Raw genomic sequence first — 18,777 nt, 5'->3', positions numbered from 1 at the left:
ATAGTGTGTTTCATGCTCTGGCAGTTCACCTCCTACCTACTTTGTTATGCCACATTTTCAGATTTAGTTGAGGCTGTCCATTTTCTATTCTGCCAGATGACCTTGAACATCATTTATTTTGTCGGATTCCAAAATAAAAATTTGTCTGGGATTTTTATTAAATAATAGATGTGGTTGAGCCCCTGGCCTATTCTTATCGTCCACATAATGCCTCTTGCATGTCACTATGAAGCATGAGTATTTGCTGCTGCTGTCTGAGAGACCCTCTTTCTCATGTTTAGAAAGTGCTGTTCTCTTCTAACTTTGCATTTTTATTTAAAAATGAATATTGACGTGTATCAGGCATAGGTGTACATGTGTGCTGCCGTCCCAACCCCTATGACAAAAACCACCTCAATATTGTAAAGGAATTAGCCTCCAATTAAAATAAAGAAATTAATTTTTAAAAAATGAATATTGAATGCTGTCCAACACTTTCTGGCATCTATTGAGATGTCATGTCCATTTTTAGCCCATAATTATACTTGAATTAATTCTTGGGCTTCCTATTGTGATATTATTCCTGCATTCTTAAAATAAATCTTATTTGGTCATCGTACATATACTTTTAGTGTATTCCTAGACTTAATGTCTGTGGTTTATTTGGGATTTTTGTGTTTCTACTTACAAGCGACAGTTGTCTGAATCTTCCCTTTCTATACTGTCTTTGTAACTTTTCAGTATCAGGATTGTATAACCTCATAAAATAAGCTGGATAATATTCTTTTCGTTCTTATTTTCTGCAAAAGTTGGTTATAGCAAGAATTATTTTTCTTTAAATGTTTGTTGAAACTTGCTGGTATAACCATTTCAGCTCTTTATGATCTGCATACTTTGACCACTTTTATTTTTTGCACCGCTTTGGTCAGTTTATTGGTTTCCTAAGCAGCAGCAGCAGCAGCAAGCCTTATGAAAACCTTTAGTCATTTATATTTTTCCAGAAATCATTTATTTCATTCAGATCTCCTCTGTTAGTTGCATGAGAGTATTTTCTTGCAGCTTTTTAAAATCTCACATTTCCAAATTGTAATATTGTACACATGACAGAGTTTGTCTGCCACATTGAGCTCGAAACCCAGATCTCGCTCTTTACTCATCACTCCTGCTTTGGGAGGAGGACTTTATTTGTCTTCTAGTCCCATTAATTTCTACTTTGGGTATTAATTCTTTCTCATTCTTTCTATAGTTTCCTTTTTTCCAGGCAAATGTATATATTTTTTTTACTCTTTTTTGTATTATAGAAGAAGTACATGCTTGTTGAAAAAAATTAAGCAATTATAGAAGCATGTAAAGTGAAAAGTGAAATTCAAGCTTCCCTTTTCTCCTCCTCCTTCAGTCCCACTTTGTCCCCACAGGTGATGTAAAAACTTGAGGGACTACTTTTTCTATGCCTTTATGTGTACATAGGTTTTTGTTCCTGACTAAATCTTTCCTGGCTTTCTATTGCAGTGTAACAAATTAACAGTCACACTAAAAATAGCAGTCACTCATCGTTGATGGTTAGCTGGGCTCAGCAGGTTGATTCTGAAGCACACCTGTGATTATGGGCAGTTGGTGGCTAGGACTGAAGTGGCTGAAGGCATGTGCTGTCACTGCCCTCTGAGTTGAGAAGGGCAGTGAGCAGGCGCTGGAGCAGCAGGGGTTTCCTGGGCATCTCTGTCTGCATTTGCCCTCTCCACATGGTCTCCAGCGTGGTGCCTCAAGGTAGCCAGACTTTCCCCGTAGAAGCTCAGAACTTCAGAGGCATGTGCCCAAGGGAAAGAGCCAGGACGAAGTGTGTACTGCCTTTGTTAACCTAGCTGAAAAGTCACAGCCTCCTTCCTGCTGCTTTCTGCTCGTTAAGACAGGTAGTAAGGCCACCCGGGTTCAAGGGTTGGGAATGGAGATTGGTGGGAGGCTCAGCAGGGAAGTTGCAGAAGACGTCACATACAGCTTTGGCTTTTAACATAAGTGGGGTTGCTATTCTCTATATATATAATTGGGGTTAATGCTGTACATAGTATTCTTTGACTTAAAATTTTATCCTGGAGCTTTCTTCGTTTCATTACATTTTCATTCCCTGTGTTCTTTGTTATGGTTGCAGAGGGTTCTGCAATATGGCTACAATGTGATTGATTTACATATTTCTGTCTTGATGGACCCAATTATCCTGTATTTCAAAGGAATGGCTTCACTTTCACTGGAGTCCGTGGTGGCAGGCTAGGGCTCTCATTCACTCTGTCTCAGGTGCTTTATTTCTGGACAAAGCGCCTAACTTTGAGATGTTGAGGGATCTTGGACCTCCCTAGTTCCCTATAGCAGAGAATTTTCCCTGAAATACAGACTGGACCTTTTCATCCCAACTTGGGGAAAGAAGGAGTCAGAGTTATCAGCTGAGGTCACCGCTTGAAAGATCCAGGTCTCTCTCTCTCTTTTTTTTTTTTTAATTACTTTGTACCCGAAGAACTTTGTTGATCTTTGTCAACAATTTGATTGTTGAATGAAGACAGAAAAACTAATCATTACTAAGTGGTAAAACTTCAGAATATTCCCTTGAATTCTGATTTTTAGTAAGTTTTTCTTCTCGAAGATGATGGGGTTATTTTTCTTTCGGTTTGTTTGCTTGATTGCTACTTTAAGCTCATCCATGTAACTGACTGTTTAGGAAGGAGATAGGCGTATAAACACCATGCATTTTAAAGGTAGTAAGGTGTGTGGAAAGTGGGGGAATTATCTTCCATTTACACTGGTGCCTTTTCTTTCAATCAGGTTGGAGTGATCGATTTTTCTCTCTACATTAAAGACGTGCAGGATCTAGATGGCGGCAAAGAGTAAGTTCTGCATTGTATGCTGCTCTTCGTGATTTTAATGAAATTCTAGCAAAGAATGCTACTCTTTCAAAAACTGAGGTGTAATTGACATATAACATTATATTATTTTCAGGTGTACAACCTAATGGTCTGATACTTGTATGTATTGTAAAGTGATCACCACAGTACATCTAGCGTACATCCATGACCTTAACATAGTTAGTTACAAAAGAATTTTTTTCTTGTGACAAGAGCTTTTTGGATCTACTGTCTTAGCAACTTTCAAATATGCAGTTGTACTATTAACTATAGTCACTAGCTATACTTAATTATATTCGTTAACTATATATATAAAATGCTGTTAACGGTAGTCACCATGCTGCACGTTGCCTCGCTAAGCCTCCTTTATTTTATAACTGGAAGTTTGTACCTTGTGACCCCATTCCCTTTCTCCCCCACTCCCCAGCCTCTGGCAACCACCACCAGTCCCTGTATCTGTGAGCTTGGTTCTGTGTTTGTTTTAGATTCCACATATAAGTAAGATCATAAGGTATTTGTCTTTCACTATTTTTCTTATTTCACTTAGCATAATGCCCTCAAATCCACTCATGTTGTCAGAAATGGTAGGATTTTTTTTATGGATGAATACTATTTTATTATATAAATATACTACATTTTCTTCATTCATCTACTGATGGACACTTAGGTTGTTGCTCTAAAGGAGTGAAGTGGAAGTCACTCAGTTGTGTCTGACTCCTTACAACCCCATGGAAAATACAGTCCATGGAATTCTCCAGGCAAGAATACTGGAGTGGGTAGCCTATCCCTTCTCCAGTGGATCTTCCCAACCCGGGAATCAAACCGGGGTCTTCTGCACTGCAGGCAGATTCCTGATTTACCAACTGAGCTATCAGGAAGGTTGTTGCTGTATCTTGGCTATTGTAAGTAATGCTCCCGTGAATATGGGGGTGCATATATGTATTCATGTAAGTTTTCACTTTATTTGGGTAAATACCCAGAAGTGGAATTGCTGAATCATTTAGTAGTTCTATTTTTAATTTTTTGAGAAAATGCCATACTGTTTTCCATAGTGGCTGTACTCATTTACATTCCCACCAATACTCCACAAGAGTTCTCTTTTCTCTGCTTCCTGGCCAACACGTATTATTTCTTGTCTTTTCAGTGACAACCATTCTAACAGGTATGAGGTGTTGCCATATTGCAGTTTTGTTTTGCATTTCCTGATAATTAGTGATGTTGAGCATCCTTTCATGTAACTGCTGACAAAGAATGCTACTTTTGTTTTTGCACTGTTTGAAATTTTAGTTTTTATTATAGCTGTTTTTAATGACAATGGTAATACGTTACTGTTCTTGTTGTTTGAGGAATTAGGCTCTGAGGAAGAAGAGAGCGTACAAGGGCAATTTCCCCATCCACACTATCCCCCAGTCTCCATCTCAGTCCCACTCCCCGCCTCCTTCTTCAGAGGAAGCTACTCATGCATGACTCCTTCCAAGTCTTTTTTTTTTTAATGCCTTGCAGATGTATATTTGTTGGTAGTGTAATTTGCTTTATAGATTGTTTGGATGTAAATGGAAAAGCACTATTACATATTTAGGTTGCCACTAGACTTACTCTGATCACAGTGTGTCTTGGATGCCTTTTCACGCCGCATGTAACTACTTCATCCTTGTTAACAAGGATGCATCTTGTTAACAAGAGCATTAAGAGAAGTCACCCTGAAAAAAGAGACAGAAGAGAAAGAAAAGCAAACAATGTGTATACCATGCTAAAATCTATGTTATAATAAAGAAGACCTAACACTTGTGTTTCTGTGTTGTACTTCCATATACATGGGTCACTTCTAGAGAGGCACACGGACCTGAGCACAGGTGTGGGAGGGTCTCACTGTAAACCCTTGGGCTGTGTTTGAATCCTCTACCAGAAACATCCACCACTTGTCGTTCACACACCTTCGTACTGAGGACTCTCCTGGTCTCAGTATCCTGGCAGTGCACCTTACCAAGGAAGGCATGCTTTATGCACACAGAGTACTAAGATTTGCTCACTTGGAATTAAAAATATATTCTTAATGTGGAAAAGAACTGGAAATGAGCTGATGATCCACCTTGAAGGGAATGCAGTCAGCCTTTCATACCTGCAGATGTTGAACCCACAGATATAGAGGGTCAGCCGTGCTATGCCATGTGTGTGAGAGACTTGAGCAGTTGCAGATTTTGGTATCCACAGAGGTTTTGGAACACGTCCCCTGTGGACACTTAGGGACATCTGTAATTGAATGAATTGTGGAAAATCCAAAATATTCCACACTGTGGTATATTACACAGACATGAGAAAAAGCAAATCTTACCTAGTGTATAGTAGATTTAGAGGGATTTCCACAGGTATTATTGAGTGAGAAAAGTATAATACTGAGAAGTATATATATCCCATTTTTTTTAAACCTCCAAATCTGTTTTATATTTTAATTGCATATACTATATATAAAAATATAGATCGATATTATGACTATATGCACAGAGGCTACTCAACAGGCTCTCAGTATGTGTCACCTGGGAAAGCTATGTGAGGGCAGAAAGGTTAAAATAATAATAATAAACTATACTGACCAGTAAATCCAGCACCTGTGGCATGAGTGTGGGTTGAATAATCTCATTTACATACATACGTATGTAAAGAAATTGGTGGGGGGAGGCTAACTTTAAAATGTTAGTCTTTTTTTTATATATATAAATATATATGCCATTTTTTGTTGTTGTTTTGTTTTATTTGTCACACTGCATGGATTTGAGGATCTTAGTTCCCTAACCAGGAATTGAACCCACCCCCTTGGCATTGAAAGCACAGAGCCCTAACCACTGGACCACCAAGGAATTCCCAATGTCTTTTTTTTTTTTTCAAACCCAGACTAATGAGCTTTGTGTTTTGAAGAGTCTTGTGATCTTCTTTTATGAGCCAACTTCTTTTCCTTCAGCATACCAAGGGCTGCTTCATCTCCTACCTCAGGAGCCATTCGCGTATGGATTTTGGTGTTTCCACCTTGCATCCTGGTGGCATTCTCAAATGCTAGGGATGAGGTGGGAGGACCATCTGTAGGGAGGGTCCTTTCCAGGCAGCGTTTCCAGTGTGTTCCATGTCTTCCCAGCCAGTCATGCTGGTTCACTCAGGACCGTGTAGACGTGACTCCACTCTGACTGTCTCTTGGTCTCCTGATGGCATTAATGACGTTGGTCCTCAGACAATGTAATTGGAAGGTTGGGGGACAATTACAGAGTATTAGCCCTGAGTAAAAGGAATTCCTTGGGACTTCGCTGGTGTCCCAGTGGTAAAAATAATCCATCTGATAATGCAGGGGACACAGGTTCCATCGTGGGTCAGGGAACTAACATCCTACACGTCAGGAAGCAACTAAGCCCGCGCGCCACAACTGGAGAGTCCATATGCCACATCAAAAAGACCAAACGCAGCCAAATAAGTAAATGCATTTTTTAAACCTGTTCACTGCAAAAAAATAATTTCTCTATTTTTATGCCCTTTTTTAAAGGCACGAAAGAATCACAGATGTCCTTGATCAAAAAAATTATGTGGAAGAACTTAACCGGCACTTAAGGTAGGACTCCCTTCTTTGTCCAGTGTTCATTCTCAGTGCCCAATGATTGCCTCATGGGACTTTCTTGAGTTGCCGTATATTTATAACTAACTTTTTTCCTAATCAGGAAGAAAGATTGTCATTCAGTGCTCATGTGTACAGGTTATAGAAGTATGATTTCTTGATAAAGAGCTTTGGGGAATCCTTTGGTCCCTTGTTCTGTGTAGTTATGTAACTTAGAGAGCAATGAATGAAACCTGACTCTCCACCCATCAGCCTACAACAACTTAGTTGGAGATCACTGCCTACAAAGCACTATTGCTGCTGGGAATCAGCACACATCCCTCCAGTGTGCTGAGCAGGAAAAGGAGTTGAAAACTACTGGGTTAGACCTTTGAAAGCAATTCAGTAGTGATTTAATAGCAAGTTTTTTTTGTTTTTTTTTTTTTTTGAAAGCAGGTATCTTTATCTTGAGTTTTCTTTTTAACTGGAAAGCTGCTCCTGTGTGTCATGAAACACTAGTTGCTGCAGGTGTTGAGGGGAATGGATGGAGATTCTCAGCCTAACATTTTTGGGAGATACAATTCTCTCTCTGAACCCTCAACCCATTTAGAAAATTTACTGTGCACATTAGCAGTGCTCTATGGGAGCACCCTCTGTGACCCCCAAAGCCAATGAATCAGGCAAAGGATCTGGTGTGTTCAGATCCTTTATGTAAGGAAGGAGTATGTAGGAAGCATATTTCTGAACTCTCTGAGGTATGATGCTGACTATTGTTTTGAGAGAGAGATTCTTAATTCATTCCTAGTTTATTGAAAACTTTTGTAAGAAGTACATGTTGAATTTTATCAAACGCCTTTTAGCATTCTTTAAGTTAAGCTTGACTTTTGTCCCTTAATCTATTGACATGATACAGTTTACTAATGTATTTTTTCCACAGGGATAAACTACTTGATCATAGCTTTAATGATTTAATCATTCTCTTAAGGCATAATCTAATGTAATTGTTCCATCGTTTTCCTTCTGGTATGGTCTCAGTGCAGCCTCGCAAAATGAATCAGAAAGCTTTGCCTTATTTCTGTGCCTGGGAATACCTTCTGCTTCATGAGCTCCTTGAAAATCTGAAGCGCCTGTATAGTGGCAATCCTTTGCCAGCTTTTCAATCTTTCCTTGGTTGTTAGTTCATCTAGCTTTTCTCCTCTTGTTCAGTTCAGTTCAGTCACTCACTTGTGTCCGACTCTTTGCAACCCCATGAAGTGCAGCACGCCAGGCCTCCCTGTCCATGACCAACTCCTGGAGTCCACCCAAACCCATGTCCATTGAGTCAGTGATGCTATCCAACCTTCTCATCCTCTGTCGTCCCCTTCTCCTCCTGCCCTCAATCTTTCCCAGCATCAGGGTCTTTTCAAATGAATCAGCTCTTTGCATCAGGTGGCCAAAGTATTGGAGTTTCAGTTTCAACATCAGTCCTACCAATGAACACCCAGGACTGATCTCCTTTAGGATGGACTGGTTGAATCTCCTTGCAGTCCAGGGGACTCTCAAGAGTCTTCTCCAGCACCACAGTTCAAAAGCATCAATTCTTCGGCGCTCAGCTTTCTTTATACTTCAACTCTCACACCCATACATGACCACTGAAAAAACCATAGCCTTGACTAGACAGACCTTTGTTGGCAACGTAATGTCTCTGCTTTTGAATATGCTATGTAAATTGGTCATAACTTTCCTTCCAAGGAGTAAGCGTCTTTTAATTTCATGGCTACAATCACCATCTGCAGTGATTTTGGAGCCCAGAAAAATAAAGTTAGCCACTGTTTCCCCATCTATTTCCCATGAGGTGATGGACCGGATGCCATGATCTTAGTTTCTGAATGTTAAGCTTTAAGCCAACTTTTTCACTCTCCTCTTTCACTCTCATCAAGAGGCTTTCAGTTCCTCTTCACTTTCTGCCATAAGGGTGGTGTCATCTGCATATCTGAGGTTATTGATATTTCTCCCGGCAATCTTGATTCCAGCTTGTGCTTCTTCCACCCCAGCATTTCTCATGATGTTCTCTGCATATAAGATAAATAAGCAGGGTGGCAATATACAGCCTTGACATACTCCTTTTCCTATTTGGAACCAGTCTGTTGTTCCACGTCCAGTTCTAACTGTTGCTTCCTGACCTGCATACAGATTTCTCAAGAGGCAGGTCAGGTGGTCTGGTATTCCCATCTCTTTCAGAATTTTCCATAGTTTATTGTGATCCACACAGTCAAAGGGTTTGGCATAGTCAATAAAGCAGAAATAGATGTTTTTCAGGAACTCTGTTGCTATTTTGATGATACATTGGATGTTGGCAATTTGATCTCTGGTTCCTCTGCCTTTTCTAAAACCAGCTTGAACATCACAGTTCACGTATTGCTGAAGCCTGGCTTGGAGAATTTTGAGCATTACTTTGCTAGCGTGTGAGATGCGTGCAATTGTGCAGTAGTTTGAGCATTCTCTGGCATTGCCTTTCTTTGGGATTGGAATGAAAACTGACCTTTTCCAGTCCTGTGGCCACTGCTGAGTTTTACAGATTTGCTGGCATCTTGAGTGTAGCACTTTCACAGCATCATCTTTCAGGATTTGAAATAGCTCAACTGGAATTCCATCACCTCCACTAGCTTTGTTCTTAGTGATGCTTCCTAAGGCCCACTTGACTTCACATTCCAGGATGTCTGGCTCTAGGTGAGTGATTACACCATCGTGATTATCTGGGTCGTGAAAATCTTTTTTGTACAGTTCTTCTGTGTATTCTTGCCACCTCTTCTTAATATTTTCTGGTTCTATTAGGTCCCTACCATTTATGTCCTTTATTCAGCCCATCTTTGTATGAAATATTCCCTTGGTATCTCTTTAATTTTCTGAAGAGATCTCTAGTCTTTCCCATTCTATTGTTTTCCTCTATTTCTTTGCATCGATCGCTGAGGAAGGCTTTCTTATCTCTCCTTGCTATTCTTTGGAACTCTGCATTCAGATGGATATATCTTTCCTTTTCTCCTTTGCTTTTCGCTTCTCTTCTTTTCACAGCTATTTGTAAGGCCTCTTCAGACATCCATTTTCTTTTTTGCATTTCTTTTCCATGGGGATGGTCTTGATTCCTGTCTCCTGTACAGTGTTGTGAACCTCTGTCCATAGTTCATCAGGCACTCTATCTATCAGATCTAGTCCCTTAAATCTATTTCTCACTTCCACTGTATAGTCATAAGGGATTTGATTTAGGTCGTACCTGAATGGTCTAGTGGTTTTCTCCACTTTCTTCAATTTAAGTCTGAATTTGGCAATAAGGAGTTCATGATCTGAACCATAGTCAGCTCCCAGTCTTGTTTTTGCTGACTGTATAGAGCTTCTCCATCTTTGGCTGCAAAGGATATAATCACTCTGATTTTGGTGTTGACCATCTGGTGATGTCCACGTGTAGAGTCTTCTCTTGTGTTGTTGGAAGAGGGTGTTTGCTATGACCAGTGCATTCTGTTGGCAGAACTCTATTAGCCTTTGCCCTGCTTCATTCCGTACTCCAAGGCCAAATTTGCCTGTTACTCCAGGTATCTCTTGACTTCCTACTTTTGCATTACAGTCCCCTATAATGAAAAGGACATCTTTTTTGGGTGTTAGTTCTAGAAGGTCTTGTAGGTCTTCATAGAACTGTTCAACTTCAGCTTCTTCAGCATTACTGGTCGGGGCATAGACTTGGATTACTGTGATATTGAATGGTTTGCCTTTGAAACGAACAGAAATCATTCTGTTGTTTTTGAGACTGCATCCAAGTACTGCATTTCGGACTCTTTTGTTGACTCATGGCTACTCCATTTCCTCTAAGGGATTCCTACCCACAGTAGTAGATATAATGGTCATCTGAGTTAAATTCACCCATTCCGATCCATCTTAGTTCGCTGATTCCTAGAATGTCGACGTTCACTCTTGCCATCTCCTGTTTGACCACTTCCAATTTGCCTTGATTCCTGGACCTAACATTCCAGGTTCCTATGCAATATTGCTCTTTATAGCATCGAAACTTGCTTCTATCACCAGTCCCATCCACAACTGGGAGTTGTTTTTGCTTGGGCTCCATCCCTTCATTCTTTCTGGAGTTATTTCTCCACTCATCTCCAGTAGCATATTGGGCACCTACTGACCTGGGGAGTTCATCTTTCAGTATCCTATCATTTTGCCTTTTCATACTGTTCATGGGGTTCTCAAGGCAAGAACACTGAAGTGGTTTGCCATTCCCTTCTCTAGTGAGGATATTCTCCTCTTGAGGATATATCTTTTTTGGTAATTTATGTTTTCTAAGATTTGTTCTAAGATTTATGTTTGGAAATTTATGTTTCCTAAGAAAAAATAGCAATTTTGTTGATACTTTGTGAGTTATATAGTCAGTACAGAATTAAAAATGCCATACTCTTTAAACTTGTAATTCCTTCCATATCTTTTGTTTTGTGCCTTTTCATTTTGTGTCAATTTGTATTTTTATCTTCCACCCGATTCTTGAACCTTGGTTCACTAGCCTTGAAAGATTTGTTTCTTGGTACATATCCCCATCACAAAAAAACCTCAGTTTTTGGTAGTAGGATCTGTTGCCTAAACGTGCAGGTTCTAGAGGCAGACTTCCTGGGTTCATAGGGGTTTGAACTCAGTTTTTCGATGTAAATTTATGGTTTCCTCATCTGTAATACAGATTAACAATAAAATTTGCCTCACAGAATTGTGGGGAGGATTACATAAGTTGATGCATTTAAAATGCTTAGACCGAAAGAGAGCCTCAAAAGAGAGCCATCATCCAAAAAGAAAATTACTACTATTATTGTTGTAGCTATTGGTGTTGTTTATGAAGTCTACACTAGCTTTTTGTATATTTTTCAGTATGAAAGCAGAGCATGTTACTTGAAGAGTATGTGAAAAATGGGACAAAGTATAAAAAGATGTAAAAATCAACTTTGATCCTACTACCCAAAAGTACCAATATCTTGGTATAAATATTACTTTAGATGGATGGTTCCCATCTATTGTGTTGGGAGAAACTCTTGTTTTCTTTCCAGTTGGCTAAAAAACGAATGGGTAGCATAGTTGGGGAAGAAAACATTGAAAATTTTTCAATTAATATACATATATATTTAGAATCCTCATCTATGAGTTAATTGGAAACCCTTTGACTCTCCATTTCATACAGGAAATCTGGAAATCTCTATTCTCATTGTTTCAAAATTGGGAAGACAACCTTCATCGGTTCACATTTACTTAATATTTTGTGTTTTACAGCTGCACAGTTGGGGATCTTCAAACCAAGATAGATGGCTTGGAAAAGACTAATTCAAAGCTTCAAGAAGAGGTTTGTAACTTCCTGAAATGCTTAAACCAGAATGACCCAAGGCTAAGAGAAATGCTATGGTTGGTATATTTCACCAGGGCTGCTCACTGACAGGAATGGGAAGTGCTAACCTTGGGTGGAACTGCAGACAGGACAGGCGCTCTCAGAATTTCTCATCCTCGGAATGTCTATGTTCTGCCCTGGCCAGGACTCCCATGAGCCAGTGCAGCTGACTGCAAGCCAGCTCTCGGTGACTTAGGCTTCGTCACGCCACAGTGGCCCAGTAGGAGACAAGTGCAGGCCCTCTTGTGAACGTGCTTTCTCTCCCTCTTTTACCACGTGTGCCTTGATGAGTGTGTCTTGCTGCTGTCGGAAGGCGCAGGCTCTGCCATGGGGTGGAAGTACCCTTACCCGCCTCTTTGGTGGTTCGGCCTCGCTGGTGCATGGAGCCCGTCTCCCCACAGTGTGGTCTTTCTCTGCTTTCTCACTAGGAAGAGAGAGAATGAAGGGCCAGGAAGAAGGAGGGCTGAGGCCGAGGAAGAGGCTTGCTGCCCGCGCCCGGCCGTCCGCTCGGTGGACACAGCTCGCCTCCTGCTAGCAGGAGGGGTGCGCGCCCGCAGGTAGCGGTCCCGGGCTGCTCGGGCCCCCCAGCTCTCGCTGGGAGGGAGGCGCTGCGAGAGCGGCCGGAGGACGGCCGCCCATGGCGTGGGGCAGCTCACGGCCGGGAGGAGTCGCGGAGCACGCCTGTTAGTGAGGACTCCAGTGTAAGGCTCACTGCAGACTTCCTACACTCTTCTCAGGGCCATGACCGAACAGCTTTCAGGAGAGGAGCTCAGATTTGTGAGAGGAGGCGGAAGTTCAAAGATGAGCGTCACAGGAGAGACTTCATGGCATTTAGAACTGGAGCACTCAGATTCCTCTGGGGATGGAGTGGGCCTTTGGGCCTCACTTCCTCATCTCCAAATTGGGTGATAAGTCATGCCTTACCGTAGTGCTGTATAGATTACATTAGGTTAATACCACATAAACGTGCCTTGCCTGACACCTGGCATGTAGAGGCACTCAGAGAGACCTTAGTTGATTTTAGAACAAGCAGATTCACTCTTTCCCAGATGAGGTGGCATGCTTTGTTTTTTGTTGTTGTTGTTGTTTTAGGGTTTTTTAATCATTTTTATTGAAGAGTAGTTGGTTTATAATGGTATGTTAGTTTCAGGTGTACAGCGAAGTGAATTAGTTATATAAATACACACACCCACTCTTTCAATTCTTTTCCCATATAGACCATTGCATAGTATTAAGTAGAGTTCCCTGTGCTTCACTGCTAAGTCACTTCAGTCGTGGCCGACTCTGTGCGACCCCAGAGATGGCAGCCCACCAGGCTCCCTGGTCCCTGGGATTCTCCAGGCAAGAACACTGGAGTGGGCTGCCATTTCCTTCTCCAATGGATAAAAGTGAAAAGTGAAAGTAAAGTCCCTCAGTCTGTCCAACTCCTAGCGACCCCATGGACTGCAGCCCACCAGGCTGTTCCATCTATGGGATTTTCCAGGCAAGAGTACTGGAGTGGGGTGCCATTGCCTTCCCCGGTGCTATACAGTAGGTCCTTATTAGTTAACTATTTTATATGCAGCAGTGTGCATATGTTAGTCTGTCTCCCAGTTTACCCCTTTCCTCCCCCTTTTACCCCTGGGAACCATAAGTTTGTTTTCTACATCTGTAACCCTTTCCATTTTCTATATAAGTTCATTTGTACCCGTTTTTTAGTTTCCACATATAAACAGTATCATGTGATGTTTGCCTTTCTCTGTCTGACTTACCTCACTCGATATGACAGTCTCTAGGTCCATCCATGTTTCTGCAAGTTGGCACCATTTCATTCTTTTCTTTTCCGTTGAGTACATGTCCCGCACCTTCTTTATCCCTCCTCTCTTGCTGCACATCCAGGCTGCCTCGGTGTCCCAGCTCTTGTCAGTGCGGCAGTGAACACTGGGTCCATGAACCTCGCGTTCTGGATTTCTCTGCTACACGCCCAGGCCTGGCATTGCTGGGTCATGGCAGCTCTAGGAGTAGTTTTTTAAGCAACCTCCACGCTGTTCTCCACAGTGGCTGCACCAGTTTACATTCCCACCAGCAGTGTAAGGGGGCTTCCTTTTATCCACACCCTCTCTGGTATTTACAGTCTGTAGGTTTTGTGCGATGGCCATTCTGACCTGTAGTTTTGATTTGCATTTCTCTAGTAGTTAGTGATGTTAAGCATCTTTTCATGTGCTTTTTGGCCATCTGTATGTCTTTGGAGAAATGTCTGTTTACATCTTCTACCAATTTGTTGATTGGATTTTTTTTTTTTAATACTGAGCTGCATGAGTTGTTTGTATATTTTGGAGATTAATCCCTTATCAGTTACTTTGTTTGCGAATATTTTCTCCCACTCCGAGGGGAGTTGGCACACTTTGAATGAAGGTCTAATTTAGCTTTTGAAACTGAACAACTGGGTTGTTTTTTCTTCAAAAGCAAACAGTTGTAATAGAAAATGTGCTTTAGAGAAAAGTACACCTCTCACTCAGGGCGTGCTCTCTGTGTCCTCAGAGAGTAGGACTGGAATTACCATATGGTTTTTGCCTGCTTCTTCCCTTGTAGCAACTAGCACCTCCTTTCAAGCCTTACAGTTTTTAGCTTGGGCACAGAAGTTATGTTTAGAAACCTCAGTCCTGGCTTCTGAGTCCGAGTGGACCTAGATGCATTGACCAAGAGAAGGCTTCAGGGCCCCCCGTTCGTGAATGACGCTAAGAGCACAGCCACACACTGGGGGCACACGTCTTGCTTCTTTTTCCTTACCCAGCCTCACCTTCTCTCTCGAGGCTGGTTCAGAGGCTGGATAAGGCCAGGCTGGTTGGGGCATTCACTACTTGTGAATGTAGGCACCCATGAAGGCACCTGCCCCTGTACACTTTTCCCTAAACTATGTTAACTCATTCAAGGCAAGGAAGATGTTTTCCTCAGGCACATCTTTAGTGGTTTGGTAGTGATTATACGCCCACATTCATTAATTATCTCTCTAGTGATAAGATATACTTTTGCTCATTGGCTAGAAAAACTAAAAAGAATGGCGGGGAGGGGGCAGGAAACCCATAATCCCTTGGCTAAATGACAGCTCTTTTCAACACTTGGTATATAGCATCCCCATCGTGTCCTAAGTTTTGTTTGGTTGTTTGCTTTTGATTTTCTTCTTAAGCATTTTTAAGTTGTGGGGTTTTTGTTTTGTTTTGTTTTAGGCTGTGCCATGTGGCACGTGGGGTGTTAGTTCGCCAATGAGGGATCAAAACCGTGTCCCCTTCATTGGGAGCACCAAGTCTTTACCCCCACCAGGGAGGTCCATTGCTGTTGCTGTTGTTTTTAAATTAGTCATGAGAACATACTCTATAACCTTCTTTATTTTATTATATCATAAATATATTCTCAAGTCATTAAAAGTTTTTATAAATATTTTAATAACTACTTGTTTCTTTTTTTGCTGTCACTGTGATTTGTTAAACCATTTCTAGTATTGGACATTCAGGCCGTTTCTAATATTTTGTGTCCATAAATCTTTGCCCATGTGAAATAGATGGTATATTGTCATTTTTGTGAAAGAGTACCTGGGAAGGGCAGACATCACTGGGGCAAGGGTGGGAGAGAGATTTTGCTGTCTGTTTTTTTATCTTTGGAACTTTGTGACCGTATTACCTAATTCAAAACAAGGATAAAAAACAAAATTTCACATATGTAAAAATGCATTGTCAATTTTGAGGATGCTAAATGTTAGCTTTTAATTTGAGCAGTAAGATTCATTTTGATGTTAAGAAATATAAAAATCTTTCTTAATAAGCTTTCAGCCGCAACAGACCGAATTTGTTCACTCCAAGAAGAACAGCAACAATTAAGAGAACAAAATGAATTAATTCGTGAGAAAAGTGAAAAAAGCGTAGAGGTGAGAAATGGGTCTTGCAGGCACTCAGACATGTCCATCACAGACCTCAAGCTTGAAACGTGCAAAGATGCTCTGTTTCAAAGATGCTTTGATACCCTCATGTCACTCTCAGGCCACCTGGACCACTTGGGGTTTCCCAAGTCCCTCTAGGCCTTTGTAAGTGAAAGTTACTGTTCCCTCCTCAGCTCCTCTTGTGCGCCCAGGCCCCTGTGGTGCTGCCCCGGTGCCCAGCAGTGGTCCTGGGCCCTTCTCCTGTGTTCTCATCACTCGTCACGTCTCCCTCCACTATAGAAGCCATTTGCTATTTTGTAGAACTGCTGACTTGCAGCTGTCTCACCCAATGACTTGAGGGTAGAGACTGTATCTGATTTATCTCGAAATTTACCCAGTGCCAAAAATTATGCTAGATAAATATTGAATGGGGACCTTTCCCACTCAGAACAACTTTTCTGTTTTAAGGAAAATTAAATAGTTTCTGAGCCCACCTTTTCAAAAATCTACTAGTTTGCTTTCACCCTTCAAGTTCAAACACATTAAAATATCTTTAAATTTTTAACTTTTCTCTATTATATTTTAAAAAATAGAAATTAGAAATTATGCTACTTTTTAAAACATATATTTGGTATATTTTAGCAACTTACTGAACAGAGATGTATTAATATATCTTTTGTTACCTGAACGTGATTGACCAGAGTGTTTCATTACTCACTTACATAACAAATCGCCAGTCACAGGTGTTAGTTTCTGCAATAATTCCCCAGCCAATAATGCGTTAAAATACTTTGTACTTGGCCAACCCAGTAGTTAGCTTGCTTTGTAAACACACCATTCCTCTGGTGCTCTTGTTTGGTCACAGATAACAAAACAAGATACAAAAGTTGAGCTGGAGACTTACAAGCAGACTCGGCAAGGTCTGGATGAAATGTACAACGATGTGTGGAAGCAGCTGAAGCAGGAGAGGAAAGCCCGCTTGGTGAGTGTGTCGGGAAGATTTCCCAGTTCATTCCCTGTGAGCTAACTTCTATCAGCACTTTGCAGACACCTGGTTCAGCCTTCTTTAAAATGAATTAGTTTTATGGAAATAAGGCTGTTAACGTGTTAAAAAAAATATTCCTGGAGTATTCCTCATTGGCACCTACCTACTTTCTGTTGACTTGTTGCTGAGCCAGTGTTCATTGTAAAATGAGAAAAGGGGTAAAATTAAATCTAGTTATGCTCCAGACAGACTTGTCTGCATCTCCCTAACCTATTCTGACCTTCATAGTTTCAGCACGGCCCAAAATACAGTATCAGTTAAGTTCATTTCTCGGACCTACTTTAATAATATTCTCCTTATTAATATCCTTTAAGGAACTCGAAAAAGAACTGGAGTTACAGATTGGAATGAAAACCGAAATGGAGATTGCAATGAAGCTGCTAGAAAAGGACACCCATGAAAAGCAGGACACTCTAGTCGCCCTGCGCCAGCAGCTGGAGGAAGTCAAGGCCATTAATTTACAGATGTTTCACAAAGTCCAGGTGGGAATTGGCTTTGTGTCCATATCACACAGAGCCCTGACACAGTGGGCATGGATTCCGTCTTCCAAGTTTGGGCAAGTGACAGTTTGACTTAATGTCGGCCATAACTCGCAAGGCTCATGATATCTGCTTTGGCATCGCCAAACCCCTGTGTGCAGAGTCAGCACAGCATAGTTGGATTCCAAGGACCACCCCCACATCCCTCTAGCGCTGCTAGAATTCTGCTTCACACTCTTTCTCCCTCTGGGCTTCAGATGCAGAAGGTTGAGTCAACACTTGGATCCCTGGTTGGAGCACTAGAAAGAAACATCCCGCCTGTTTTCTTATTTCCTTTTACCCCCCACCCCACTCCCATCCTCTTTTCTGTAGCCCAACATTCGAAAGCGTTTATCTTTTCATTTGTATTTGTCACTCTAAAACGTGTACCATTTGGAGATACAAATTTTAGTTTCCATCAGTGGTATTGTGCTGTGGCGCTCTTTTTCCTTTTTCTGCCTCAGTGTGACATTCGTCTGCGTACTTGTCTGGTGTTGGCTTCGTAGTACAGTTTAGCTTCCCAGTGTGTGTACCCACTGCACTTTCTTGCCCAGTGACGGACAAACGGTCTTCCTTCACTATGCTAGCACAAGCCACACCCTGGCAAGTAGTGTACCCATCTCCCTTTGAAACCTGGGAGAATCTCTCTGGCAGACATAATCGTAGTGTCCTTCCAGCCAGACACTTCTTTCTTCCTTTGTGTTCTTGGTTTGCACAAATCCAGCCACACTGCTTTCCAGAAGGGCTGCACCAACGCACACTCCCTGCAGCTGTGCCATGTGGCACCTGTATTGTGAGTGAGTGTACAATTGTTTTACTATTCATTTCTCAGTCTCGTGAGCTTGAGCCTCCTTTCATGTGGCAGTTAGCCATTTATGTTTCCTCTTTGTGGCTTACCTGTTCATATTTTTTGTCCTTTATTTCTTTTGTGTTTTCTCTTTTCCTTGTTGAGGAGTAGTAATGTATAGTGTAAATATTAGTCCTTTACCTGTCTGCAGATTGTAAGTATCTTCTAGTCATCTACTGTCCTTAAGTCCCTGGTTTTGATGTAGTCTAATGTGTTGATTTTTCACATATGGTTAGCACTTTGGGGGCTTCCGTGATAGCCCCCAAAGAATCCACCTGCAATGCAGGAGACCCTGGTTCTATTCCTGGGTCCAGAAGATCCACTGGAGAAGGGATAGGCTATCCACTTCAGTACTCTTGGGCTTCCCTTGTGGCTCAGCTGGTAAAGAATCTGCCTGAAATGCAGGAGACCTGGGTTGGGAAGATACCCTGGAGAAGGAAACGGCTACCCACTGCAGTATTCTGGCCTGGAGAATTCCATGGGCTGTATAGTCCGTGCAGTCACAAAGAGTCAGACACGACTGAGCGACTTGCACTTTCACTTTCTTTGTTTGCACTTCGGACGTTTCGTATTAGAAACTTTCTCATGCCTAGGTGTCAGATATAGTCCACGCTAGTTGTCTCAACCTTTCACGTTAGGTTT

The 18,777-nt window shown here is 41.5% G+C and overlaps 1 protein-coding gene across 2 annotated transcripts in view; it reads left to right on the top strand.

Moving 5' to 3' along the window:
- Nucleotides 1-18,777, top strand: part of RUFY1 (RUN and FYVE domain containing 1) — a 52,552-nt gene that overhangs the window by 9,329 nt on the left and 24,446 nt on the right. For both annotated transcript variants that reach the window (XM_068979526.1, XM_068979525.1), the window contains exons 6-11: nt 2,788-2,849; nt 6,394-6,459; nt 11,722-11,791; nt 15,633-15,734; nt 16,591-16,707; nt 17,085-17,252. In XM_068979526.1, the coding sequence (XP_068835627.1) occupies nt 2,788-2,849; nt 6,394-6,459; nt 11,722-11,791; nt 15,633-15,734; nt 16,591-16,707; nt 17,085-17,252 (585 nt within the window). The remainder of the gene's footprint in view (nt 1-2,787; nt 2,850-6,393; nt 6,460-11,721; nt 11,792-15,632; nt 15,735-16,590; nt 16,708-17,084; nt 17,253-18,777) is intronic.

Source organism: Capricornis sumatraensis, chromosome 9, assembly GCF_032405125.1.
Source record: "Capricornis sumatraensis isolate serow.1 chromosome 9, serow.2, whole genome shotgun sequence".
NCBI classification, from domain to species: domain Eukaryota; kingdom Metazoa; phylum Chordata; class Mammalia; order Artiodactyla; family Bovidae; genus Capricornis; species Capricornis sumatraensis.
Note: the sequence above shows the minus strand (reverse complement) of the source record. Positions and strands in the feature narration are given on the sequence as shown.